Source organism: Rhinopithecus roxellana, chromosome 15 (genome assembly GCF_007565055.1).
Source record: "Rhinopithecus roxellana isolate Shanxi Qingling chromosome 15, ASM756505v1, whole genome shotgun sequence".
Lineage (NCBI taxonomy): Eukaryota > Metazoa > Chordata > Mammalia > Primates > Cercopithecidae > Rhinopithecus > Rhinopithecus roxellana.
In genome coordinates this window covers 72,902,633-72,930,533 of record NC_044563.1, presented here as the reverse complement: position 1 = coordinate 72,930,533, position 27,901 = coordinate 72,902,633, and the positions used below count along the sequence as shown (strand labels likewise).

Sequence of the window (27,901 nt, the reverse complement as noted above, 5' to 3'; positions counted from 1 at the left end):
GTTGTAGGGCCCAGTACTGATAAAATAGAATTGGTGCTTATGTTATGCTTTACTATATATGCATCTATTACATGCATGTAACTGTATATACATGTGTGGTGTACATACATACACATATATACATCTATGCATGCACATGCATGTATATAAATGCGGGTGTGTGCATATATATATATAACTTTTATAGCCACTAAGATTCATTAGATCTCAAAAAAACAATCAGTGGAGGTATGTCATTATCCCCATGTTTCAGATGAGAGAACAAATAACTTGGGGAGAGTAACATATCCACAAAAAATACACCACAGAGACCAAAATCAAGCTGTGTTTTCCATATGTATCATGTATTCTTTACCCTATAGTTTCTCTACAGCAATATGACACTTTAAGTCCCAGATTTAATAGGTTGTTTTGAAATAGAGAAGCCATGGGGACCTTGATAACTTCTAATGTCCTTTAGCCAGGTAAATGAGCATAGACATTCTCAGTTACTTACATTGTTAACCCAAACATTTGGTTTCAGGGTCCCATAAGTGACCCATGACAGGAAGACTTGGGATTCCCTGGCTAGAGCTTCTCTCATTAGAGCAGATGTGTGTGCCTTGCACTATCTCCTTATCTTTCCCCGTGCTGTAGGGAAGGTGCAACTTGGGGAAAAATGACTCACATTAGAGATAAGGTGTCAATGATATAATGTCCATAAAGCTTTGATTAACAGGGCCCAGGGCACAGTTAAGCCCTTGGCAATTAAGCTTTTACAGAAATATGCAGCTTTTCATGTCATTGTTGATGTTGTTCCTGTTGCAGCATTTTCCCTTTCTCTCTTTGCCGGTTCTCTGATTGTTCCTTAGCAAAGAGCAAATAAAAAAAGCAAACGTTCCGAAGTCGAAGACTTTTCCTTTGATACAAACAAGCGAAAGTTCGATTATTTGTTTAATAATTTTCCGTTGATCCCTTAGTCTTGTAGTCCCTACTTTATAAACGGTCCCTAGAAAGGGGCGGTTCTTTCCGGAAATTATGACCGCAGCTGTTTTCACTCCGCTGTGACTCAGAGCACACCGGACTGCAGGAAAAGAAGGTAGGGGACCAAGCTGTCGGTGCAGGGCCTGGATCCATCCCCTGCGCTGGAAGACTGAGGGCTGCGCATTCTAGCTCCCTTTCCCCAGTGCCCAAATTTGTAGGGGCTCCTTGAACTGCACGCCCCACGGGTGGAGGGTTTCATCCTGATGTATGAACCCCAGGAAGGTTTCCTGCAAGTTTGGTAGTTTAGGGGAATCTTTTGGAGGCTGAAGGAGGGATTTAGGCATCTCCTAATCTCAAGGCCCTTCTTCCTACTTTCCTTCTTTTTTACTTTACTTTTTTACCCCCTTTCTTTCTTTGATATAGACAATTGATGTTTTCTGAATTTCAAGATAGTGTAAACTGAGGAATGAGGCTGTAAGCCGCTATCTACTCCAATCAACTGCAGCCTCTAAGCCCTTCTATATAGAAACGTAAGAGACTGACGCAGTCCCTTCTGTAAATACGTGGACATTGGAAATCTAGGACTGAAATGGAAAGGTTAAATCAATCTCTGATTTTATCCAAGCCCCACTTCTTACCCCAAATCTCCTTCTTGTCTGGTTCCGGGTTCTCCACTTCAACCCCTGCCACAGGTCGCAGGGGTGTGTGTGGCCGGTGGTGCCACCCAGCTCCCCCACCCCCCTCTAGCTGCTGAGCAGCCCCTGCTGGGTCTGCATTCCCAAAGCAGCTACCTGGCTAGGCTAGAAGACTTGTATTCTCCCAGCTGCCTCAGATTCAATGAGGCTTTCAGCTTGGTGGCCGGTCTCTACCTAAGTCTTGCAAGTTGCCTTTCTGAAGTGCCATCCTGAAAGACAGAACTAATTCTGACCCAAACTAGTTTTGTTTGTACTGGGAAGAGTGGGGGCAAGGGTGCAGAATAGCAAGTTTTCCTCAACGGAGGATTTTTTTCTGAGCTTAGAATGGGGAAGTGAAGGCTATTTCCTTGTAAGGGACACCCTCTGCGTCTCTCTCATTTACTCAAGCCACCCTTGGTGAGCATTGCTCAGCCTGAGAGCTTCTCTTTCAGCTGTTTTACTCCTGTGTGAGTCTCCTGCTTTAGGCTGTCTGCTTAATGAGTTACTAGAAATTCTTCCCTCCCCCAGCCCAGCCTGTTCTACCAGAGAACTTGCCCAGGTCAGAGGTCTGTGTAGAAGCCCTTTCCTGAGCATCCTCTCCTCTCCTCACGCCTGCCACTGTCCTCTGCATTGCTGTCAAATTGTGAGTCATTTTGCCACACTCAATTTTTATCCAATTTCTCAAAATAACAGATATGGAATGAAAAGCCTGATTTACTGGTGCTGTTTAGTTGGGGTGCAAATGTAGGCTATGTGCATATATAATATTTATATATATTAGAATATCTTGGATGGATACAAACAAATATACTTGCATCTTTTAATTTTGAGTCCCAAAGAAAAGCCACAAGGTAAATGGCCTGTGACAGGAGTCCATCTTGGATCACACAGCTTCTCACATGAATGCCATGATCCAAAGTGAATGGCGGCAGAGGTTTATTGATTAACAGTTACAACAATAATAGGGACAATAGTGATGTCTGTCATCATTGAATAAATGCCTCCTATGGGCCATGTGCTATTCTAGGGACTTCACATGTATTAATTCATATATGATGTGTGGATATTATGCTACTCATTTTAGAAAGAAAATACTGAGACTCAGAGGGGTTAGTGACACCTATTCCATATGCCTAAGGAGTGGTGAACACACTTACAAAAGTAAACACACTTTTGAGAAAGTGGAATTGGTATTTCAAACAGCCTCAGGGTGTTTCAGAGATTTCCTGTTTAGTAGATACCAGTGAATCTTATACCTTCCCCACCTAGAACTGCCATTTAAAAGGAGCCTTTTGATTGAAATCTTTGTCTCCTTTTTTTAAAGGTTCCAACTTCCTAACTCCAACATTAACCCTTTGACTGTATTCTTATGCCAGAGAAAAGCACATAAAGTACTGGTGTTTGAACAGATAACTTCCAACATGTCTCCCTGTTTGTGATATGTCTTTTCTGCAGAAATCTTGTATCACCATGGTGCACTTCTATGGCCTACTCACCCTCCAACGGGAGCCAGGTAAGCCTACTTTGTGACTCTTACTTGCCATTGAATCTTCGGCACTTAGCACAAGGCTTGATCTACAAGGAAGCATCTTACTGAAGCTTGATGAACTTGAATTCTGGTCTATCTCCAGTGCCACTGAAGAGTATCTCTGTGAGCGTGTCCATTTACGAGTTTGTGGCTGATGTGTCTGCAACTTTGAACTATGAGAACGAGGAGAAAGTTCCTCTGGAGGCCGTCTTTCTGTTCCCCATGGATGAAGACTCTGCTGTTTACAGCTTTGAGGCCTTGGTGGATGGGAAGAAAATTGTAGCAGAATTACAAGACAAGATGAAGGTAGTAGAGATTACCTCCTCCCTTCTTATTACATTACCTCCTCCCTTCTTACTTCCTTAACGCATACTCTTTATGATCTCTACTAAATGTACTTTCACAAAACATGCTGATGTTGAAAGCTCTTTCTTCCACTCTTTTCTGACTGCCATTTTTCTAAAATCATTTGGGGGAAAAAAATCAATCAGAGGCATTCAAAGTATAGCTGTGATTAGACAAGACCCATCACAGTCACTCTGCACTACTCGTCTCTTTTTCAGCCATGTCACCTTGGATGTTCCCTTTCTTTCCCATCCCTTACCCTGTTCTTCTCAGGCCCGCACCAACTACGAGAAAGCCATCTCCCAGGGCCACCAGGCCTTCTTATTGGAGGAGGACAGCAGCTCCAGGGATGTCTTCTCTTGCAATGTGGGTAACCTCCAACCTGGGTCGAAGGCGGCAGTCACCCTGAAGTATGTGCAGGAGCTGCCTCTGGAAACAGATGGGGCTCTGCGTTTTGTCCTCCCAGCTGTCCTGAATCCTAGATACCAGTTCTCTGGTGAGTATCTCTCCCCTTTGAATACTAGTGGTGGGTGACATAAATGGGGAAATTTTCTTAAGGTTGAGAGTGTCGTAAAAAGTGTTGGCAAGGAAAACAGAACTAGGTCACTTTTTATAGGGTCGTCAAAGGACAGTTGCCTTAATGTGAAGACTCCTATAATCCCTGTGGAGGACCTGCCCTACACACTCAGCATGGTCGCCACCATAGATTCCAAGCATGGCATTGAGAAGGTCCAATCCAACTGCCCCTTGAGTCCCACTGAGTACCTAGGAGAGGACAAGACTTCTGCTCAGGTAGTTAATGAGAGAATACTGCTGTTGTCAGTTCCTCTGTTGCTTAAGTCTTGACTTGGTCCCCACCCAGTTCTTCCCAAATGGTAACCCAGAGGGGGTCCCACATGCTCCTTCCATATCCTCATTTAATCTCCAGAGCCTTCTCTCCAGCCTCACCTCTGTTCCTGGTCATGCTCTCTCATGGAGGAGGACTATAGCCCTGACCTCAGCCCCAAGAAGCAAGCAGTGATGATTCTAGTATGGCTCCTTTACCTGTCCCCAACTCAGGTTTCCCTGGCTGCTGGACACAAGTTTGATCGGGACGTGGAACTCCTGATTTACTACAGTGAGGTGCATACCCCCAGTGTGGTTTTGGAGATGGGGATGCCTAAAATGAAGCCAGGTATTTTCTTTCTTCCTTTGTAGTAATTCTCTAAGGGGCACCTCCCTGTCTTGGAATTACTGTCAAATTACCCTCTTTTCTTTCCTTCCCTCCAGTGGTGGTTAATACGTGTGAAAACTGAAATAGTTTACACTATGTCATGCCAAATGGTTAGGTTTAATGACTGTCATGTGATATGTCTTGTAGGCAAATTTAAGTAGATCGGTAGATAATTGGGCAAAAGCCAGGAACAGATAATTTACGAGAGAAAACATGGCCAGTTTATAAACATGTGGCAATGATCAGTATTGACAGAAATCCAAATAATCATGTGACATTTTCACCTTTCAAATTATCAATGATTTCCAAATCTGATGCCTCATGCTTTAAAAGGTGTGGTGAATTAACCTTTTGAGGATAAATTTGGCCATATGTGTTAAATAAATGTTAACTTTCCTAATTTCACTTTTAGAAATCTTGCCTAAGGAAATAAATCTAGATGTAAGTAAAAATATGCACTGAGATGTCCCCCACCATTTTAATAATATCAAGTATTAGTACGCAATCAAAATGTCTCTTAGTGGCTAAATTTACTATGCTAGGTATACTTCATGAGTTATTATGCAGCTCCTAAAATAATGTACACTGACAGATTGAAGTAATTGGAAAAATGACCTCCAAAGAATGTTAAGTAAAAGAAAAGTAAGTTATAGACAGATTACCACTATAAAATAATCTGTGCTTTAGGAAAAACATTTTAAAACACAGGAAGAATGCAAGCAGTAATTGTGATTAGATTGACTAAGTTTAGTTCTTAATTTCTTTTTCATCTAATAAATAATTTTTATTGATCGATTCATCACAGCTACATGCAGTGTCAGCTGAAGTTTTTATTCTCTTTTTTTTTGAGATAAAATATATATAACAAAATTGACCATTTTAACTATTTTTAAGTGTACAATTCTGTGGTCTTCAGGACATTCACTTTGTACAGCCATCATCACCCTTCATCTCCAAAACTTTTTGTTTTGCCCCAGCTTTTTAATTCCTAAGACTAAGTTTAGCTTCTTAATAACTTTAGTTTCTTGTTTTCTTTTAATGTTTCTTGCTTTTGAAATTTTCCTTTATGTATACACACTCTTTCTTGGAATTTAAATTGGTATAACCCATGTCAGTTTGCTGTGTTCTTGGGGGCTTCCTGGACTGCCATGCTCCTGGGTTTCAATGACGCAGGACTGGAGTGCTATTGCGACTTCTGAAGCATTTACACGTGGTGGAATGGACATGTCCTTGGTGACAATCATATTCAAAGTGGGACGACTTGAGTTAGGCTCTTGCTTTTACAATTATAACTGTTATCAAGAAAATACCCTGTAGTTGTTTTTCTACAGAGTACCCTACTCTTTCATTGTTAATGTTTGCTTCCAAAGTAGCTTCATACTTGAGCTCACAAATTGAACTTTTTAGTTTTCCCTCACTTGTTCAGCCACTCTTCCTTAGGGCCAGCTCTCCATGCTAAGGTCATTCAACGGGCTCCCAGTTTCCACCAGATTTGCTGTAACCAGCTCCTCTTCCATGAAGCTCCATGCTCTGTCTTTGTACGTTAGTGTTCTGCTTTTTCCTTTCCTTATGGTGACTGTTTCCTTGGGTGTCCATGAAATGTTCCCATCACAGTGACCTACTTGTCAGTTAAGATTATTTTAAAGGACTGTCTTCACCAGAGAAAGTTCCATACAGTTGGATCTCAAAAGGTAAGCATTGAGATCTCAGTTCCTGTTTTTCTAAGAAGTTCCCTTGGTCCCTATGCAGATTTTCTCACCTAGTCCCCATGACCAGTTCTGAAGGCCAAGGGCGGACATCAGGGACAGTCTTTACAGTCTTGTGAATCCCTTCCAGCAGGACTGCTCAAGTTTTGCTTCCCAGGTCATATATTTAGTCAAGATGACTTGCTGTTCTCATCCACACAAGGAAGCAAATGACAACTTTAAGCGGCAGCTTGGCTCACTAAAACCATTTAGAGTTCTGCCAAATGAAACCTACAGCTATATGACAAAAACACAGTATGTTATTTTTTTACGAACTTACAACAGATGTACTTACGATATTAAGAACATAATGTCTTTCTAAAATTAAATTTATAATTTAATTTAAAAAGTGTGTAAAAATACAATTTAGAAATAATTTAATAATATTGTTATTACGGGTTTAATCTGAGTTGAGCCCTAAACTGAGTTCCTTAAGTATATTATATTACTTAACTCTTAAAATCAAGCTTGTTCAACTCAGAGTCTGGGGGCCGCACGGGGCCCAGGACAGCTTTGAATACAGCCTGACACAGATCTGTAAACTTTCTTAAAACATTATGAAATTATTTTGTGATTTTTTTTTTAAGCTCATCAGCTATTGTTAGTGTTAGTGTATTTTATGTGTGGCCCAAGACAATTCTTCTTCTCCTTATATGGCCCAGGGAAGCCAAAAGATTGGATACCCCTGCTTAAAATAATCTTGACGTAGGTGTTACTACCTTGGTTTTTCAGGGGAAGACATGAGGCTAGAGGAAAACATGAGGCTAGCAAGCAGAGGAGCTAAAGTTTGAAATGCCTCATTTGAAAACAAAGAAGCTGAGACTCATGGAGGTGAAAATAATTTGAGCCAGGCTAAAATTATAGTAGATAATTCACATATAACACTTACAATTCATCTGGCATTGTTGTGAACAGGTTAAATATGTTACCCCATATCATACTCATGCCACCCTTTCTGACTCCTCAGTGTAGCACCATCTCCATTTAAACCAGCTGTCTCTGAGAATGGAAAGGAACCTTGCTCACCAAAAAAGCTCCTCCTCTGTCATATATCCAGACATCTGGATTGTATAAATGTTATTTTTGAACCAATGTCCTATCATATATTTGATGGGCAACACCCATCTTATTCAGAAGCCAGTTTGGTGATTGACATATCCTATGGGAAAGAAATTAAACTGAGCCACATTCTAATGACATACCAAATCCCGGGACTACTGAGAATATAAACCTATGATCCTGGAACCACTTTGTAAAAACGGGATAATGGAATTTAATTATATAGCCTCTTATATTTTCTGCAAAGTTGGAGTTAACCCAGCCATTCTCATTGCATCACTATCTCAATACTAGCATTTCAGTTCCTGTATCAGCCCTCATTTGCTTCTAAAAATAGTCATAGCTATGGCTTTGACAACATGGCCAGATAGACTGGGCTCCTGTGGTCACCCCCACACCATTGTTTGGATGATGCTAATAGAATCCAACACATATCTCAGTGTTTCCCTTTCTTCTGGGGACTATCAGCGAGTTATTCATAGCCAAAGCAGACAGACTTACCTTGGTGGGTATAATACTTATACTCTCAACTCTTGTAAATTGTCAACCTAAAAATTGTCCATGTGAGTATCACTTTTTTCAAAGCTATAAAGACTTAAGGCCCATGTGATACATTTCCCATTTATTTGATTTGAAGAAAAGGTTTGATTCTGTAGATAAACTTGTCTGATTCTTTTGGCAAATGCTGGAACATTTTAACCTAATGTGTTTCATTCATTTGCCTAGCTCCCAGGAAACTAGTAATCAGTGATAATGTTTTAACTATTGCTTGTGTCTACTAATTTCTATCCTCTTTCTTCTTTTTCGTATCTGTTCTGCTTTTGTCTGTCTTATATATTTATAACTCACCTCGACCCCGTTGCAAGCAGTTATGGTATACGAATCATCACAGTGTTTTAGATTTCAGTTTTCTTAGCTCTTAATTGAATTCACTACCATTGATTCTTAGGTACTAGGATTCTTGAGTTCCTTTTTGTCTTACAGTGGCTTTATCCTTTCTGAACAGGTCATTTGATGCGAGATCCATCAGCAATGGTGAGTTTCTATCCAAATATCCCGGAAGATCAACCATCAAATACCTGTGGAGAGTTTGTCTTCCTCATGGACCGCTCGGGAAGTATGCAGAGCCCCATGAGTAGCCAGGATACATCTCAGCTGCGCATCCAGGCAGCCAAGGTAAAGTTTCTTTCCTCTTCTGGGTCACATGCTCAAGTGAGGATGAATCTGAGGGGTTAAATTAGGGTCTATCTGGAGCCTGAGACAGCAGCATGACGACCCCGAGGTTAGCTTTGGAATGTAAGAAGGCACAAGGTGGGTGATGGCCTACATCCTCCAGAGTCGATTGGCAGGGCCCGTGTGTTTTGACGAGCCTCTCTCACTCTGTATCCTCATGCTCTCTTACCTTCAGGAAACACTGATTTTGCTGCTGAAGAGTTTACCTATGGGCTGTTATTTCAACATCTATGGATTTGGCTCTTCCTATGAGGCATACTTTCCGTAAGTTTCGGGAAAGACAATAGGGAGTACAAAATGAGACTTTAAAGAAAGCGACTAAATTGTTAAAGGGGTTACTGCGGAGTTGACTTTGGCATTGGGGGTTTCGGATAAGACTGTCTTTTCATGGGGATTTCTCAATTCAGGGACTCTATACTGGGCAAAGTTAAGTAGCCCTCATGTAACTGGGTGTGTTTGTTTTTCTCAGGAAGAGTGTGAAGTACACTCAGCAAACGATGGAGGAGGCTCTGGGGAGAGTTAAGCTTATGCAGGCCGACCTAGGGGGCACTGAAATCTTGGCACCACTCCAGAACATTTACAGGGGACCCTCCATCCCAGGCCACCCCCTACAGGTAAGAAGTGGAGCAGAGCTCACAGAAGAGACTGCAAGTGTGAAATCCCTAAGAATCTATGCCCCTGAGCTTCATGCAGTATGTTCAAATATGGTTTGTAATTCACAGTCTTCTATCATATAGTAAATAGAAAAAAAAAGACGATGCATTTTTCTTCTTCCTTAACTCCATGCGATGGACACTGGAAGGCCTTTTATGGAGTGCCACAATAACTTAGATGCAGCTAGGAGGGGAGATGCTAAAAATTCCCTGGGTTCTGAACAGATCATGTGCGAATGTGGTGCTAGTGACTGAAACATTAGAGATTTCATGCCTCTTTGAAGAGGTACCAGAGCCTCTGCAATGAAATAGGTGGATTTTTCAAGGGCAAATTCTGGTTTCTTGAAATGAACTTGACAAAGATCTGATGAACATTTTCTTTCTTTGTACAGCTTTTTGTCTTTACAGATGGAGAAGTTACAGACACATTTAGTGTAATTAAAGAAGTTAGGATCAACAGACAGAAACACAGGTATGAAGAAAATGTGATTTCTGGGTAATCGGAGCTAAGTAGTGGCATACAGACTCTAGTGCTACATGATGCCACTGTTGACATTCCTTAAAGAGGACCAAATGATTTCAGAATTTAGTTTTAGAAGGTGAAAATTTATTTCTCCCTATAAAAAGTAAAGACAGTTTTCCAAATAACATCAACAACACAGCAAAACCATTGTTTCTTATTCTTTCTAAACTACAATGGACACGAGAATTGAATAGTAAGATGTTAATTTTTTTTACTATAAACATTTTTAGGGAAGTAAAACATGCAGAAAACTACAAAAATTATAAGTATACAACTGGATAAATTATCACAGTGAATGCACTGTGTCATCGCCACATAGGTAAAACCTGGAATGGTAGTAGGCCTCTCCATCTGTACCCTTTTCCATCACGTCTTATTCCCTGTCACTACACACTAAAACTTTCCTGACTTACAACATCATGCGTTATTCGTGCTTGTTTTTGAGTGAAAATAAATGAGTTATACAATATGTTTTTGTTTCTGTGTATATTGTTTCTTTTCTTTCAGCAATATGTTGAGAAATTCATATATATTTTGAGTATAGCCGTAGTTAATTTTCACTGATGTATAGTATTCCATAAAATGACTATGCCATAATTTATCTATTGATTTTAATGCTGTAGGACTTTGATTTGGCTGTTAGAAATGATGCTGCTGTGAACAGTTTTGTATTCTTGTACATTATTGGTTTGCACACACGTGTATATGCATACATACATATTTATATATGTAGATTTTTCTCTGAGTAGACAGAGTTATGGAGTTTCTAGGGAATGCCAAACATTTTTCCAAATGATTGTACTAATTTAATTCTTTATTGTAGGAGTGTTCCAATTGCCTCATTTCCTATCCAAAACATGATATTGTCTTTAAATTTTAGTTTTGTGTGTGTGTCGTGGTGTCTTATTATGGTTTTAATTTACATTTTCCTGCCGATGAATGAAGTTTAGCACTACTTCGTATTTGTTCACCAGTTGTATGTCCTCTTTTGTGATGTGTTTTCAAGTCTTTTTCCTGTTACTTATTTATTCCTATTAGGTTGATTTTCTTATTGATCTATAGTTCATTCTGTAGTCTGGATACAAGCTCTTTGTTGATTGTATGTTCTAGAAATACTCTATAGTTTGCTCTTAGCTTCAGAATGTATTCAAGTAATAGTTGTTAATTTTAATGTAGTTCGATACTTTTTAGTCTTTTCCCTTATGGTTAGTGTTTTCTGTGTCCTGTTAAAAAGTCTTTCCCTATCCAAGGTTTTGTATTTTTGTAATGTGGATATCAAATTGACCCTATTCCATTTATGGACATGTTTGTCCTTTCCTCACTAATGCCCAGTGTCATCTCTGTCAGCAATAAGCATCTATGCACATGTACATTGTTTCTGGATCCTCTGTTCCATTACATTGGTCTATTCATCTAGATGTGTGCTAGAACTACACCATATGAATGAGTACAAGTTCATGATAAATCTTGATTTCCAATAGTGATAAGCCCTCAGTTTTGTTCATTTCATAACCAAGACTGTCTTGGTTACACTTGACTGTTAGTATTTGTATTTTAGCATTAGCTTGTCAGTTTTTACCAAAAAAGGAAACTTATTGGTATATTGGCCAGAATTGCATTGACTAGATCTATTTAAGCAATACTGACTATTTACTATATTGAGCATTCCAATCTATTTACATAGTATATCCTTTCATTTACTTTGGTCTCTGATTTCTCGAAGTGTTTGTTTCCAACATTTTATTAAGAAACCTTAAACATATAGAGGTGTTGCAAAAATAGAACAATGGAGAACAATGGCATGGGCTAGCTGCAGTGATTCATGCCTGTAATCCCAGCCCTTTAGGAGGCCGAGGCGGGCAGACCATGAGGTCAGGAGTTTGAGACCAGTCTGGCCAACATGGTGAAACCCTATCTCTACTGAAAATACAAAAATTAGCCAGGGCATGGTAGTGTGTGCCTGTAATCCCAGCTATTCAGGAGGCTGAAGCTGGAGAATTGCTTGAACCCGGGAGATGGAGGTTGCAGTGAGCTGAGATCCCACCACTGTACTCCAGCCTGGGTGACACAGCGAGAATCCATCTTAAAAAAAAAAAATACAATGGACACCATATACCCTTCACCCGGGTCTACCAGTTGTCAACCTTTTACCACATTTGTTTCAGCTATGTTTTTTGTCTATACATACATACCTATGATAAAATTAAACTTATAAATTACGTACAGGAAGAGATTAGCAATAACTAATAATAAAATGAACAGTTAAGTAAAATAAAGGTCACTTGAGCGTAAGTACTGCGATACCACATGTATCTGTCTGATACCTGAGACTGCTACTAAGTGACTAACGGTCATATAGACAGCATGGAGACGCTGGACATAGAGGATTCATGTCCAGGGTGGGATTGAGCAGCATGGCACAAGATGTCATCATGCGACTTAGAATGGAATGCAATTTAAAATGTATGAATTGTCTGTTTTTGGAATTTTTTATTTAATATGCTTGGACTGCAGTGGACCGCAGGTAACTAAAACTATAGAATATAAAACTGCAGATAAGGGAAGCCTTCTGTACACACAAAATCTCTCTGTAATATTTTATAATTCTCTGTGTAGAGGGCTTCATGCATTTTTTTATTAAATTGTTTCCCTAGGTGTTTGATGCTATTTTAAATAGTATTTTTTAATAATTTTATTTACTGGTTGTTTATTTCTATTTAGAAATGAATTTCTATAGCTTGTTTTACTTGACTTGTATTTAATGATGTTAATTAATTTAGATATTAATTAAATTATATTTTAATTTAAGAGTCTGCAAATATAATATATTTGCAGGCTCTTTTAGATATTCTATGAAGAATCACATTTGCAAAAAATATCAGTTTTATTTTTCTTATTTTTAAAAATTTTCTCTTTTTCTTGTTTTTTAAAAATTTTTTCTTCTCTTCTGGATTAGTCTGGAGAGAACCTCTAGTAGAAATCTGAATCAAAATGATCATATCCTTATTTCATTTTGGACTTCAAAGGGAATATTTCAACTTTGCACAATTAAGTATGGTGTTTGCTGTAAGGGTTTTTTTTTTTTTTAGTTATCCTTTCTATGATTAAGGAAATTCCCTTTTGTTTCTGTTTTGAGGGTTCTTTTCTCTCTTTTCTTTGTTTTGTTTTGAATAATGAATGATTGTTGAATTTCATCAAATGTATTTTATGCATCTGTTTAGATGAATGTATGATTTTATCCTTTCTTCAAAATTAAAGTCTGTATTCTAATGATAATTCTTAAATGTTAGACCAACCTTGAATTTCTGGAATAAACCCAAAGTAGTTGTGATATATTAATCTCTTTCATATATTTTTTGATTCCTTTGGATAATACATTTTTTAGGATTTTGAATCTATTTTCATGGGAAATATTGACATATATTGTCTTGTCAGGTTTTGATATCAATTTTATGCTAGTATCATAAAATGAGCTGTAAAGGTTGCCTTTTTTCCTTGCTCCAAAAGATTTTCTTTCATAACTATTTATTATAATTTGCCAGCAAAGCTCTCTTGGCCTGGATATTTTTTTGAGAAAGTATTTGTTTTGAACTATTCATATTTTATGTGTTCTTTTTTATAAAAGTTTGTATATTTTACTGAACTTGTTTGCATTAAATTGTCTATTATATTGCCTAATAATATTATTAAATTTTGTAGAATATGTAGTGATATTACCTTTTCTTTTCTAATGTTGGTTATTTGTGCCTTTTCTATTAATATTTCTTTCCTTGCACTGAATATTTATCAGTTTTAATAATAATTTCAAAACACCAGCACCTTTGTGTTTGTTGGTACTTTCTATCATATAAGTGTTTTCTACTTCATTAATATCTACTCCTGTCTATCTTTATTATTTTCTCTCTTTTACATTCCTTGGGTTTATTGGCCATCCTTTTTTAACATCTTGAGAAAGATGCTTGATAGTTGATTTTTAGACTTTCTTTTCTAATTGTGTATTCAGAGCCATAGATCTAAGCACATCTGTAGCTGAATTTTAAATGTGGATATGCCATTTGCCATTGTCATCCACTTAAGAATATTTTCCAATTATCATTATGATTTTTAAGCTTGTATAATTCATAAGTACAGTGCCTAATTTCCCAATATTTGAGGATTTTGTATTTTTGTTAGTTGTCAAATAAAAAATTATAGAAATTAGATGATCCTCTAGATGACATCTTCCCTCTGAGAGGATCCATTCTTTTCATTCTTTGCTTCTGAATGGTCACTGGATAGACTGGGAACAGATAATCTTAATCCAGTGAGGGTCTGATGAACTTCAGTCACAGTGATGGCTGGTCTATTTCGGATTCACCTCTACCTCTGGGATGTAGTCCTTTAGGGTTGTATCCTCAATTCTTAGGTGTTTACAAGAATACCTTTGCTATGAAAAGCGCAAATTGCTATTTTGTTCCTCCCGCCTGCGTGTAACTGCTTGGGTTTTAAGTCATCTGTCTTTGTACTTGGCTCTTGCTTCAAAGGGTCAAGGAACATCAGATGCTGGGCTCATTTCTCTCGGCTTCTCTCCTCTCCCAGGTCTTGGCCCATAGATTTTTATCTTGGTAGACCTTTGATGTTCTCAAACAAATTGTTGTAAATATTGTATACAGCTTTCCTCGTTCTCTGCTGGCCTGAAACAATTTACAGTGGCATTGCTGTGAGCAGAACTTTCCTAGGGTGTTGTATTTTAAGTCAGAAGTTATTGATTTAAGTTACAGGTCTTCTGCTTGCCTGCAGAAGATAAATCAACTAATCTCTCTATGCCTTAGTTTCCTCACATGAAAATTAGGATGCTAATAGTACTCACTTTACAGATTTATTGTTATGGTTAAAAGAGAATGTTAGGGAAAGTATTAGGAACTGGGCTAGACAAAAAGTAAGTGCTATATAAACTTTTGCTATTATTGTAATATTTTGATTTTTATTATCATCCACATGTAGCACTGTCGTGAGTTCTAGTTAGTCATCAACTTTTTGTGGTTTGATTGTTTAGAGATAGGGTCTGTCACTTTGTTGCCTAGGTTGCTCTTGAACTCTTGGCACTGGCCTCCCAAATTGTGAGCCACCACACCCAGCCAAAATTGTTGAGTTTTGATTTTATACAAAAGACCTTAAAAAAAAAACAGCACTTTATAACATAGGCTACAATTCAAAGATCATGTTAGAAATGTAAAGGTTGTGATATGAAGATGCTGTCAAGTCATAGTATTTAGGAGGTCTCCTTACAGGTAGGTCCAGTTAGAAGTCTGTTCCTGAGTCTTACAAGTATAGAGCATTGATCCTAATGCTGATGCCACTAGACTTGGAGATGATGACTCACACTAATCTAAGAGAGATTGATACATAAACCAAAATTGCAGGGTATTAATTTGCAATGAAAACTCTATCTGACATGCCTTCCAAAAGCACCTGTGCTAGTACTACCAATATATTCTTTGTTTATATATAATTCTATTTGGGAAATCACATTATGTTTAAGAAGTTACTTGGTGCACATGGACTAAGGCAGGGCAAGAACTCTCCAGTTAGAAGAGCAGGAGGCACACTTCCTTTCCCTAAGAATGATCTTGCTAGGGGAGATACGGCACCAGCACATCATTAGGTAGGAACTGGTGTTAGTTTCTATCTTTCTGTTAGTTTGCCAGAGGGATCTTGCAGTAAGATAGATCAGTGCTCCTGTGACGTTGCTATCATTTAGTAGTTGCATGATCTTGGAAAGATTTCTTAAACTTTCTGGGCCTCAGTTTCTTATCCGCAAAGTGAAGCAGAAGCCTGCTTTTTAGGGGTTTTGTGATGATTAAATTGAATCATTGATTTAAGGCATTTTTATACCTCCTAAAATATAGAATATACTCAGTAAATGGTAGCTATTACACTTTTGGTCAAGAAAGTAGACTATTTCCTTATGTATTTTTGGCCATTATGTATTAATTTTCTATTTTTACTCTTTAATGCTTGCGTCTAACCTCTGTCCTTTTACAATTGCAGGTGTTTCTCATTCGGTATCGGAGAAGGTGCCTCCACCAGCCTAATAAAAGGTATTGCCCGGGCATCAGGCGGCACCTCAGAATTTATCACAGGCAAAGACAGGATGCAGTCCAAGGTGAGGGACAGACTGGCTGTGTCTGTCCGGAGGTGGCAATCCAGACCAAAGTGGAATGGGGTGGGGGACACTGTGCAAGGGCAGGGGTAGCAACTTTCCTCCAGGATACCTGTTCCTATATCCCCAAGGCCTTAGGCTGTATACTTAGTCAGGCTACTTTTGGCCTCATGTAAGAGAAGCCCGCTGTAGTATCTGGAAATATGACATCTGGTCCCAATAGCTGCAAGCTCAGAGACAAGATGCTGAAAGGGATCGGGGCCTTTGCATTTAAGACCAGACACAGACAAACTAAGAGCTTTGACTGTCATTTGTGACTGAGATTCTAGGTCTGTGCTTTAGAACCTCTTTTTGTACTACCTGCATCCTGCGCAAACTATACAAAGAAAAGGAGAAGGAATAATTGTGATATGTCTAATGGATTGGAAGAGGTAGTAAATTGCTATTCCATTTCATCTTTCTGCACAAGGAGAAGACCCCTCTGGTGGTATTTCTAAGCTCCTCTTTCCCAGTTGGTGCCACCTGTTATCTAATCCCCTTCTCCAAGAGTCTCGTTACTCAAACATTTCCTTTATTTACATTTATGTTACTAAATATTTCAGCTTTGGCTTATTCATATGTAAAGCTTCTTCATATATAAAGCCCATCTCCTGGAATAGTATTGAGGAGTAGACATGACATGTATTATATTGTATCACATCTGATACATAATTGTTCAGTTAATTGTAGCTGCCATTGTCTGTATAATTTGTGTTTATTCTGTTCTCTTCCCTCCATTAGGCTCTCAGGACTCTGAAACGCTCTCTGCAGCCTGTGGTAGAGGATGTCTCTCTGAGCTGGCATTTGCCTTCTGGTCTGTCTGCTAAAATGCTTTCCCCAGAACAGACCGTCATCTTTAGGGGTCAGAGATTAATCATCTATGCCCAACTGACCGGGAGGATGCCAGTGAGTTCCCATTCTTGTTTGTTCCTCTAGTCACAGAGCTACCACACTGACCATTTCACTAAAGCTGGTAGGTGGATTTCAATCTCAGCCAGAGATGGCACTTGCCAAGTGGAGCTAGCCTACTTCCTTCCCATCGTTTCAAGTCTCTGGTTTCCTAGGCTACCTGATTCTTCATCAGATATTTTAATTCATTGTTTTGGGTACCTGCCCCTGTTCTGATCCTTCCATGGATGATCTCTTTCTTCCATCATTTCTACTCATCTCTAATTTGCAGGCAGCAGAGACAACAGGAAAAGTATGCCTTAAATACACACTCCAGGGCAAGACTTTTGAGGATAAAGTGACATTTCCTGTACAACCCAAGCCTGATGTCAAGTGAGAATTCAGTTTTCCCTCCCTCCCTCCCTTCCTTCCTTCCTTCCTTCCTTCCTTCCTTCCTTCCTTCCTTCCTTCCTTCCTTCCTTCCTTCCTTCCTTCCTTTCTTCTTTTTCTCCCTCTCTCCTTCCCTCCCTCCTTCCTTCCTTCTTTCCTCTGCCATCTTTGGGGATTAGATTTCTTCTCTTAATTCTGGGCTTCATTGTAATTGTTTCCCTACAATCATTTTTTATTTCTAAACCACCCAAGTCTTATCTCTCCCCTTATCTGACTTTATCTTAACTCTTCTATTCCTAACTTTTAGGAGCCCTGAGAAACTGGTATATGGGTGTCTTTCCCTACATTTCAGTACTTTTTAATTTTTTCCTTTCAGCTTCACCATTCACCGCCTTGCTGCCAAGTCCTTGCTCCAGACCAAGGACATGGGCCTCAGGGATACTCCAGCAAGTGATAAAAAAGATGCATTGAACCTTAGCCTTGAGTCTGGTATCATAAGCTCCTTCACAGCTTTCATTGCTATCAATAAGGAGCTCAACAAGCCAGTTCAGGGGCCTCTGGCTCATAGGGACATCCCAAGGCCAATGCTGTTGCGTGCTTCTGCCCCATTGAAGATAAGATGCCAATCAGGTAATGAGTTTTATTGCATCCAAACTCGTATAGAATAAAAGGTTCTGACTATCTGAGCACACTATTTAAAGGAAAAGGCTGTGAAATGTTCTTTAGTTGCTTTGTTTTCCTTCTACCTCCACATCTAGGATTTCTGGTTAGTGTTAAACTTTTCTGTCCCAGGGAACTAGAATGCATCACATTGGCAAGGAGATTTAAAATAATCCAAGAGAAAACAAAAAAACAAACATTAAAATGTAGAAAGTGCAGGTAAACACTGAGTAACCAAACTGCCTAATCTGTGTGTCTTTTTTTGAGAAATGTCTATTCAAGTCTTTTGTCCACTTTTAAATAAGGTTATTTGCTTTCTTGGTTTTGAGTTATATATATAGATATCTTTTTTATTGAGATATAATTCAAATATCATACAATTCACTCATTTAAAGTGTACAATACAATGGGTTTTAGTATGTTCACAGAGTTGTGCAACCGTTGATTGCCACAATCGATTTTAGAGCATTTTCATCACTAAGAAATAAACTTCATAACTATTAACAGACATTTCCCATTTCTCTCCCTGACCCCACCTATCTTCTCCTCCACTCCCCTCCCCACCAGTCCCAGTAATCACTTACCTACTTTCTATCTCTATATATTTGCCTATCCTGTCTCTATATATTTGTTCTGGACTTATTTTCCTTCTTTGTTTTTGAGACAGGGTCTTGCTTTGTTGCCCAGGCTGGAGTGTAGTGGCACAATCATGGCTTACTGGCTTGCTGTAGCCATGGCTTACTGTAGCCTCAACCTCCCAGGCTCAAGCAATCCTCCCACCTCAGCCTTCTGAGTGGCTGGGATTACCATGCCACCATGCCCAGCTAATTTTTTGTATTTTTCGTAGAGATGGGGTTTTGCCATTTTACCCAGGCTGTGGCTGGCTTATTTCACTTAACATAATGTTCTCCAAGTTCATCTATGTTGTCGCAAATAACAGAATTTTGTTCTTTGTTATGGCTGAATAATGTGACATTATGTATATATAGTACATTTTCATCATTCATTCATCCACTGATGGATACCTAGGTTGATTCCATGACTTAACTGTTGTGAATAGTGCTGATATCTCTTTGATATTACTGATTTCCTTTCTTTTGGCTATATATCCAGCAGTGGGATTGCTGGATCATATAGTAGCTCCATTTTTAATGTTTTAAGGAGCCACAGTTTTCCACAATGGCTATACTAATTTACATTCTCACCAATGGTGTGCAAGCATTCCCTTTTCCCCATGTCCTCACCAGTACTTGTTATTTTTTGTCTTTTTGGTGGTAGTCATTCTGACAGGTATGAGGTGGTAGCTCATTGTGGTTTTGATTTGCAATTTCCTGATGACTGGTAATGCTGAACATTTTTTCATATACCTATTGGCCATTTGTGTGTCTTCTTTTGAGAAATGGTCTATTCAAATCTTTTGTCCATTTTTAAATAGGGTTATTTGCTTTCTTGGTTTTGAGTTAAATTCCTTGTGTATTTTGCATATATTAAACGCTTATCAGATGTTTGGTTTGCAAATATTTTCTCCCATTCTATAGGTTGTCTCTTCACCCTGTTGTTTTCTTTGCTATACACAAGAGGTAACCTCATTTATCTATTTTTGCTTTTGTCACCCATGCTTTTGAGCTCATATCCAAAAATAATTGCCCAGACCAATGTCATAGATATTTTCTTTTATGGTTTCTTCTAGTTGTTTCATAGTTTCACCTCTTACATTTAAGCCTTTAGTTCATTTGAGTTGGTTTTTCTATGTGATGAGAGATAAGGGTCTAATGTTATTCTTTCATATGTGCATATCCAGTTTTCTCAATGCCATTTATTGAAGAGACTGTCTTTCACCTATTGTATTCTTAGCACTTTTGTCAAAAATTAGTTGGCTGTACATGTGTGGATTTATTTCTGGGCTCTCAATTTCTGTTCCATTGGTCTGTGTCTGTTTTTATGCAAGTACTAGGCTGTTTTGATTACTATAGCTTTGTAGTATATTCTAAAGTCAGATAGTGTGATGCGTCCAGCATTTTGTTTGTGTGTGTGTGTGTGTGTGTGTGTGTGTGTGTGTTTTCTCAAGGTTACTTTGACTATTTTTTTATAATTTCATACAAATTTACAATTTTTTAATTCTGTGAAGAATGTCTTTGATATTTTCATAGGGATTGCATTGAATCTGTAAATTGCTTTGGGTATTATGGCCATTTTAGCAATATTTATTCTGTCAATCCATGAATGTGAGATATCTTTACATTTATTTGTGTCTTCTTCAATTTCCTTCATCAATATCTTACAATTTTCAGTATAGAGATGTTTTACCTCCTCAGTTAATTTATTCCTAAATGTTTTAATTATTTTGTAGCCATTGCAAATGAGATTGTTTTCTTGATTTCTGTTTCAGAGAGCTTGCTATTTGTGTACAGAAACACTAATGACTTTTGTATGTTGACTTTATATCCTTCAACTTTGCTGAGTTTGTTTATTATATTTAACAGTTTTTTTTTTTTAATAGAGTCTTCACGGTTTTCTATGTATAAGATCATGTCATCTGCAAACAGGGGTAGTTTAACTTCCTCTTTTCCAATCTAGATTCTTTTTATTTATTTCTCTTGCCTCATTGCACTGGCTAGCACTTCCAGTACTATATTGAATAGAAGTGGTGAAAGTGGGCATCCTTGTCTTGTTTCTGATTTTAGAGGAAATGCTTTTAACTTTTCCCTCTTCAGTATATTAGCTGTGAGTTTGCCATAACTGTCTTTATTATGTTGAGGTACATTTCATCTGTACCTAATTTGCTGAGAGTTTTTATCATGAAGGGATGTTGAATTTGTTTAATACTTTTTCTGCATCTATTGAAATGATCATATGTTTTTGTCCTTTTTTCTGTTAGTGCGATCCATGTTTATCAATTTATGTTTATTGAACCAACTTTTCATCTCTTGGATGAATCCCATTTGATAATGATGCATGATCATTTTAATGTACTGCTGAATGTGGTTTGCTAGTATTTTGTTGAGGATTGTGCGTCTGTGTTAATCAAGGATATTGGCCTGTAATTTTACTTTTGTTGTTTTATCTGGTTTTGGTATCAGGGTAATGCTAGGAAGCTTGTTTTTAGGGTAACACTAGAGAGCTTGATGGAAGCAAGCTGACTTATAGGAAAAAAAGTAGAGAAGTCAAGAACTTACTAGTCCAGATGAGGTCAAAGATCAGGTAAAACAGAAATCTCTAAGTTAGAAAACTAGAAAAATCAGATATTGTATTTAAAACTAGGAATTTAAAAAAAAAAATTTTTTTTTGAGTCAGGATCTCACTCTGCTGCCCAGGTTGGAGTGCAGTGGTGTGATTGTAGTTCACTGCAGCCGCGATCTCTTGGGCTAAAGTGATTCTCCCACATCAGCCTCTCGTGTAGGTAGGACTCTAGACATGCACCACCATGCCTGGCTAATTTTTAATTTTTATATTGTTTAGAGATGAGGTCTCTCACTACATTGCCTAGGCTGGTCTCAAACTTTTGGCCTTGTGTGATCCTTCTGCCTGGGACTGTAGGCATATGTCACCATGCCCAGATAATTCTTAAAACTTTTTACAAAGATGGGACCTTGCTACCTTGTCCAGGCTGGTATCAAGCTTGTAGGCGCAAGTGATCCTCCCACCTCAGCCTCCCAAAAGGTCAGGATTACAAGCGTGAACCACTGTACCCAGCTTCAATTTTTCAGTTTATTTTCTATGAGTGGGACAATTCTAATAACAAGATCTTCATGGTTTGGGAGGAAGTGGCAGTAGTAGAATGAAGTGGAAGTCATTGGATGTGATGAAGTCAAAGAAACTTTGCATTAGGGTATCGGATAGGCTATCTACATGGATGATGAAATCTCTCAAGATGATGGTAGGCCTTTCAATGGAGTGGAAGTCTATGGTCTAGTTTTCAGATACTTTAGTGAATGATTGGAAGTAACAAAGGAATTAGAAGTAGACAATAGTGACGACATGTGGAAGGTAAGCCACATTTAATGATCTGGATGCAGCATGAGGGACTGAAGACGTTGCCAACCCTGCCTCCCTACTTGAAGTGTGGTACATTGAGCAACAACCATTTGAGAGTGATGGAGGGAGAATGGTCTTTTGGGAGGACAAATTCAGTTTTAAGTTGAGACTTAGCTGGCAGAAGCCTCCTGTAGTAAAACTAAAGATGCAGGAAAAATTGTTTAGCATGTGTCAGGAGTTCCAGAGGACACAGTAGAAAGAGGGTGAGGGTTTGTACAGGAGGTGGACATGTGAGAGAAAAATAGCACAGTAGGGGTGGTGACTGAAGCCCATGTGGATGGGAGGGTATCTCGAATTGTCAGGGTCCTTCGTCCACTGCAGAGAGCAGGGAGTGCCACCGTCTTAATGTTTGTATGGATTTTTTCAGGTTTTCGAAAGGCCTTATCCTCCGACCATCCTCCATCTGCATCTCAGCCCAGAAGGGGAGTTATGTGTTGTGAGGCCGTCTCATTCCAGATGGACAATTACAGTCTCTGTGGGTTGATAAATCACAAGGACCGGCACAGTCCAGGTGAGTACCTTAAGAGGAACATTTTCTCAACAGTGTTTTTCTGTCACACATATAGGACTAGGCAAGCTAAAAGCTTGTAGTTACAGCTATGACAAGCCATGGATGTCTCTCGAAAAGTTGCCCTGTCTGTTGGAAAAGACTCATTCCTCCACCCACAGAACCAACTTGGAAACTTACCATGCAGGTGAGGCAGGCCTTGGTTCACCCCTCCCATCTATCGGGACTGACAAACTAACCTTCAATGTTCTGCTGCCTCTGGCTTTCTTTACCCAGGAGGTCATCTGTTTGAAAAGCACTGGGCAGATGGTCAGATTTGTTCCACCCCTATGTTTCCCAGGGTCAGCCCAGGTAGCTTCATTAGTGTATCATATAGGACCCTGAAACCTGCTATCTCAGTGGAGTCTAGGGTGACCCCTAGTTGAACAAACTCCCTTGACGATCTCAGCTCACACGGCTTGCCTGCAGGCTGCCCCCGCCCCCCGGCAGAGCCCTGCTGCCACCCTCTGTGAACCCCTGTTCCACTGGTCATCCTTTCACAAGTAGGGTTTGAAGACCGATCTTCTGGATGTTGTCTGATGACTTTCTTTCTATTGCATTCTTGCTATGGCCTGTCTCTGAATTTCGCAGCCCTAAATTCAAGTATGCTGAGGGGCCAATAGCTCCATAATTTCTCATCCTCCCCTTTTCTTTCTCCTCAAAGGCTTTGGAGAGAATCATCTTGTGCAGCTGATTTACCACCAAAATGCAAATGGTTCCTGGGATCTGAATGAAGATCTAGCCAAGGTCCTAGGTGTGAGTTTGGAAGAAATAACGGCTGCACACCCTGCTGAGGTAAGATTCAATGGAAAAAAGAGTATGTATGTTTTTGAGAGAGAGAGGTCGTCATTGAGAATTGAGGTGATTCAGGACCTATCTGAGGAAGGAAAATATAGGGGGCCATAGAGTAAATTAATTTGTAATAAATAGAGGCTGAAGGTTTTTCTGGTCATGTTAGAGCGGAAAGAGCAAGGGATTAATGGGGAAGCTAGTAGGAATTGATGGTTTTTTGTTCATGGATGACAAAGGGAAAGCAACATCCTCCTCCACTTTAATCGTATTCCCAGCCAATCATCTTGGTTATATAACTAATATTTAGTGAGCAATTACTCTGTGCCAAGCACTGTACTAAGCAATTAATATTTGTGAGCTTATTTATTTCACACATTAATTTAATAAAGTAGATCCCATTTGTGTTGCTGTTTATAGATGAAACTGAAGTTTAGGGAGGTCTAAAAAGGTGTCTGAGTTTACCTAGCCCATCAGTGGCAGAGCCAGATTCAGTTCTAAGACTGTCTTGAGAACTCCCAATAATAACCTCGTTATTGCTTCTCTTCATACTGATGAAAGTGGTCCAGACATTGGCAGAGTTAACTGAAGTCAGGATACATGAAGTGTTGTTAATAGGAACCACCTAGTTGTTTCAGATGTATTTAAGTATGCTGATGAGGATAAATTGCATTCCAGAATTTCAAGGTAACTTGCAAAATCTTCTAACACTCATTGAGAAGTTGTTAGGCATGAGACAGATGCAAAAAGCCTGAAGGACAAATATCATTCTAAACTTTCAAAATGTGGAAAGAGATCAAATAAATTTAAGATATTCTGCAATTCCACTGTCCAATGCAGTGTCCACTAGTCACATGTGGCTATTGTGCCTTTGAAACGTGGTTAATACAAATAAGGAACTAAATTTTTAATTGAATAGAGGGGTGCTATGGTGGGAAATCCATACTAATTGCAAAGACTTTATATAAAAAGGAATAAAACATTTTATCAATAATTATTTGTATATTGATTGCATGTTAAAATGATGACTTTTTAATAGATTGGGTTAAATAAAATATATCAGTAAAGTAATTATACCTCTTTATTTTTACTTTTTAAAATTTGGCTACTAGAAAATTTAAAATTACATATGTGTCTAGCATTATATTTTTATTGGAAAATGCTGTTCTAGAAAAAGTAATTAAGATGATAATTCATACACACTTGGAAGAGGATACAGGGATTATTTAGATGCACTGGGAACAAAAAAACATCAGACTGACATTTCCTTCTTTGGAATGGTATCCAGGCCAATGGAATCAAGTGAACCAACAGACCTGGTATGTCTGAATTTCAGTAAGGAATTTGATTTTTTTTTTTTTTAATGAGGAGAACATGGACCAAGTACAAACTAGTTGAAAACCCATGGCACTGAATGATGAATTGATTTCAAACTTGAAACAGATTTTTAGACCCACCAGGCTCTGAATTCTCTGGAGATCCACAGTTTCAATGAAGATTTAGATGAAGATAAAGACCAAGGCTTTCCTATTTGTAGATGACAAAACTGGGAGATAAACTATCAGTCAAAAGAATCAGGATCCCAAAAAAGCTCTGAATAATGAGTTGCAATTTTTCATTAAAAAAAAAAAGAAAAACAACATAGTAGGAACAAAAGCTAAGTACTGTTTTGAGTTGCAAATTCCCAACTCTACAGGTAGAGAAGAGAACATTTGCACATGAAAATCAGAGGTTTTAGATGACTACAACTATATGAGTCAGAATATTTAACTAAGTAATGGAGGACAGCAGGATTACCTGAAATGCTACCGTATTCTTGGGCTGTGATTGTAGAATTCTATAAGTACATTTACCTCCATATAGACCGTTTAAGGAGATACGTTTTTGAAATCATTATGCTGTTTGTTTTTAGACTAGGAGAACAAGCGTGGGGATGTTTACTGCTTTGACTTAAGCAGTCCTCTTAAGGAAGAAATGGAGTAATTGAGAATTCTAATGTGAAATATGACCAATCAGAGAGGACATGATAACCATTTCCAAGTTTGTTTGTTTGTTTGTTTGTTTGTTTGTTTATTTATTTTGAGGCGGAGTCTTGCTCTGTCGCCCGGACTGGAGTGCAGTGGCCAGATCTCAGCTCACTGCAAGCTCCGCCTCCTGGGTTTACGCCATTCTCCTGCCTCAGCCTCCCGAGTAGCTGGGACTACAGGCGCCCGCCACCTCGCCCGGCTAGTTTTTGTATTTTTAGTAGAGACGGGGTTTCACCGTGTTAGCCAGGATGGTCTCGATCTCCTGACCTCGTGATCCCCCGTCTCGGCCTCCCAAAGTGCTGGGATTACAGGCTTGAGCCACCGTGCCCGGCCTTATTTATTTATTTTCGAGATGGAGTCTCGCTCTGTCGCCCGGGCTGGAGTGCAGTGGCACGATCTCGGCTCACTGCAAGCTCCACCTCCCGGGTTCTCGCCATTCTCCTGCCTCAGCCTCCCAAGTAGCTGGGACTACAGGTGCCTGCCACCAAGCCCGGCTAATTTTTTGTTTTTGTGTTTTAGTAGAGGCAGGGTTTCACCATGTTAGCCAGGATGATCTCCATCTCCTGACCTAGTGATCCGCTCCCTTCGGCCTCCCAGAGTGCTGGGATTACAGTTGTGAACCACTGCACCCGGCCCCATTTCCAAGTTTTAAAGGTCATGATATAAAATAGGAATTTCCCTTGATCTCCTGACTCTAAAAACTGAAGCTGGGAGCAGTGGGTGTAAACTCATGGGAGACAATTTTCTACTGTATGGCTGAGATTTTCTATTGAGAAATAAGAGCAATACAACTAGAATCAGAATATTTGGCCTTTAGTCTCACTTCTGTCATTTGCTAGATGGCTAAGTTTGGGCAAACCATTTTGTTAATACTTCTGTATGAAATCAGTTTTCTTTCTTAAAAATGTTTATTGATATTTTTTCATGACTTTTTGGGGGGGGTATAAGGGTTACAATTAAAAAGACTTATGGGCCGGGCGCGGTGGCTCAAGCCTGTAATCCCAGCACTTTGGGAGGCCGAGACGGGCGGATCACGAGGTCAGGAGATCGAGACCATCCTGGCTAACACGGTGAAACCCCGTCTCTACTAAAACTAAATACAAAAAACTAGCTGGGCGAGGTGGCGGGCGCCTGTAGTCCCAGCTACTCAGGAGGCTGAGGCAGAAGAATGGCGGGAACCCGGAAGGCGGAGCTTGCAGTGAGCTGAGATCCGGCCACCGCGCTCCAGCCTGGGCAACAGAGCGAGACTCCGTCTCAAAAAAAAAAAAAAAAAAAAAAAGACTTATGAAGGTACTTTATAAACTATAAAATAATTTTGCCTATGTTTCTCTTACTAGAGCTGGGTAAGCCTTGTCTTAAGGGTTTCCAGAACTGTCCTGGTGGTTACACTGGATTTAAAACTTAGGATTTTCTATTTCGAGACTCAGTGGATTGCTGCCCTGAGGTTTAAAGCCCGGCATTATGCCTTGCAAGTAGTATCTGGAGGTAAAGAGAGACCAGGTAACTCCATCTAGTAGCATTTAGAAGGATACTAAGTGAGGAGGGAGTGAATCTTTTTGCGTCCTTTTGAGGGACTTCCTGCGCCAACTGGAGCTCTCTGTCTACTGTGCAGCTTGTGGATTCCTCAGGCTGGGCCACCATCCTGGCCGTGATCTGGCTGCATGGCAATGGTAAGGACTTGAAGTGTGAATGGGAGCTTCTGGAAAGGAAGGCCATGGCCTGGATGCGTGTCCATGCAGGTAGGAGCACAATCCTAAGGCCTGTCTCCTTCCCCTTCCCTGGCCTGGCAGAAGGTTACCACAAGAGAGTCCCATTGTCACCTGTCTCCACCATCCTGCTTTACTAATCTTCCTGCTAGTTATTTTCTTGGGAGGACAAGGGTGAAATCTTAAATTGGGGACAAGGTAGGCGGGTGAGTAGGGAGGGAGAGGGACACGAATGGGGAGTGTGAACTGTGAGAAGGATAAGTGGCATTGATTCTCCTTACTGTCTCAGTACCAAGCTGAGTAGAAGACTAGACTTGGAGCGTTTTCTCCCGTCTGTTTGTTACCTCACTGCAGCTGAGTGTATCTGGGGCCAGAGAAGATTCAAGGAGAATCTGGGCAGTAAGAGGAGAAAAAGCAGGGATATTGAGGACAGAGAAAAGCACAACTCAGCGTAGATGATCTGGGAGGTTTGGAGGAGCCTCTCACTGCGATCCTTCATCCCTGATTCTTGTTTTTCCTCACCACAGGCTCCACCATGCCTTTGGTTGTGAAAGCTGCTATTACTTTCCTGAAGTCATCTGTGGATCCTGCTATCTTTGCCTTTTGAAGATACCATTCAGGAAAAGAAGTGCCTTTAATTTGCTACTGTCATTTCCTCTATCATCACTTCTTCTGTGATAATGTGTTCTTGTGTTTTATAACTCTTTATTTTTTGCCATAGAAGTAAAGGATGCTTACTCCA

The 27,901-nt window shown here is 39.4% G+C and overlaps 1 protein-coding gene across 7 annotated transcripts; it reads left to right on the top strand.

The window, feature by feature from the left end:
- The first annotated feature begins 957 nt into the window (after positions 1-957).
- Positions 958-27,901, top strand: VWA5A (von Willebrand factor A domain containing 5A). Of its 7 annotated transcripts, XM_010355972.2 has the most exons (19): positions 1,006-1,078; positions 2,166-2,280; positions 3,093-3,150; positions 3,269-3,471; positions 3,784-4,006; positions 4,127-4,302; positions 4,570-4,684; positions 8,534-8,703; positions 8,936-9,024; positions 9,230-9,374; positions 9,806-9,885; positions 15,967-16,081; positions 16,859-17,023; positions 17,298-17,398; positions 17,772-18,025; positions 22,458-22,601; positions 23,302-23,432; positions 27,066-27,192; positions 27,687-27,901. In XM_010355972.2, the coding sequence occupies exons 3-19, from the start codon at positions 3,108-3,110 to the stop codon at positions 27,764-27,766; spliced, it is 2,361 nt and encodes a 786-aa protein (XP_010354274.1). In that variant the 5' UTR covers positions 1,006-1,078; positions 2,166-2,280; positions 3,093-3,107; the 3' UTR covers positions 27,767-27,901. The 7 variants fall into 7 exon arrangements, 6 of the variants coding, with proteins under 6 accessions (XP_030774246.1, XP_010354273.1, XP_030774247.1 ...); XM_030918386.1 differs by lacking the exon at positions 27,687-27,901 and having other exon boundaries at positions 958-1,078; positions 27,066-27,679; XM_010355971.2 differs by lacking the exon at positions 2,166-2,280 and having other exon boundaries at positions 1,000-1,078.

What these genes read in the sequence shown, in the direction of transcription:
- VWA5A (XM_030918386.1), top strand. Translation starts at nt 3,108, where the DNA reads ATGGTGCACTTCTATGGCCTACTCACCCTCCAACGGGAGCCAG. An exon ending in AGGACAAGACTTCTGCTCAG is followed by an intron (nt 4,303 to 4,569) that starts GTAGTTAATGAG and finishes TCCCCAACTCAG; the next exon opens with GTTTCCCTGGCTGCTGGACA. An exon ending in AAGACAGGATGCAGTCCAAG is followed by an intron (nt 16,082 to 16,858) that starts GTGAGGGACAGA and finishes TCCCTCCATTAG; the next exon opens with GCTCTCAGGACTCTGAAACG.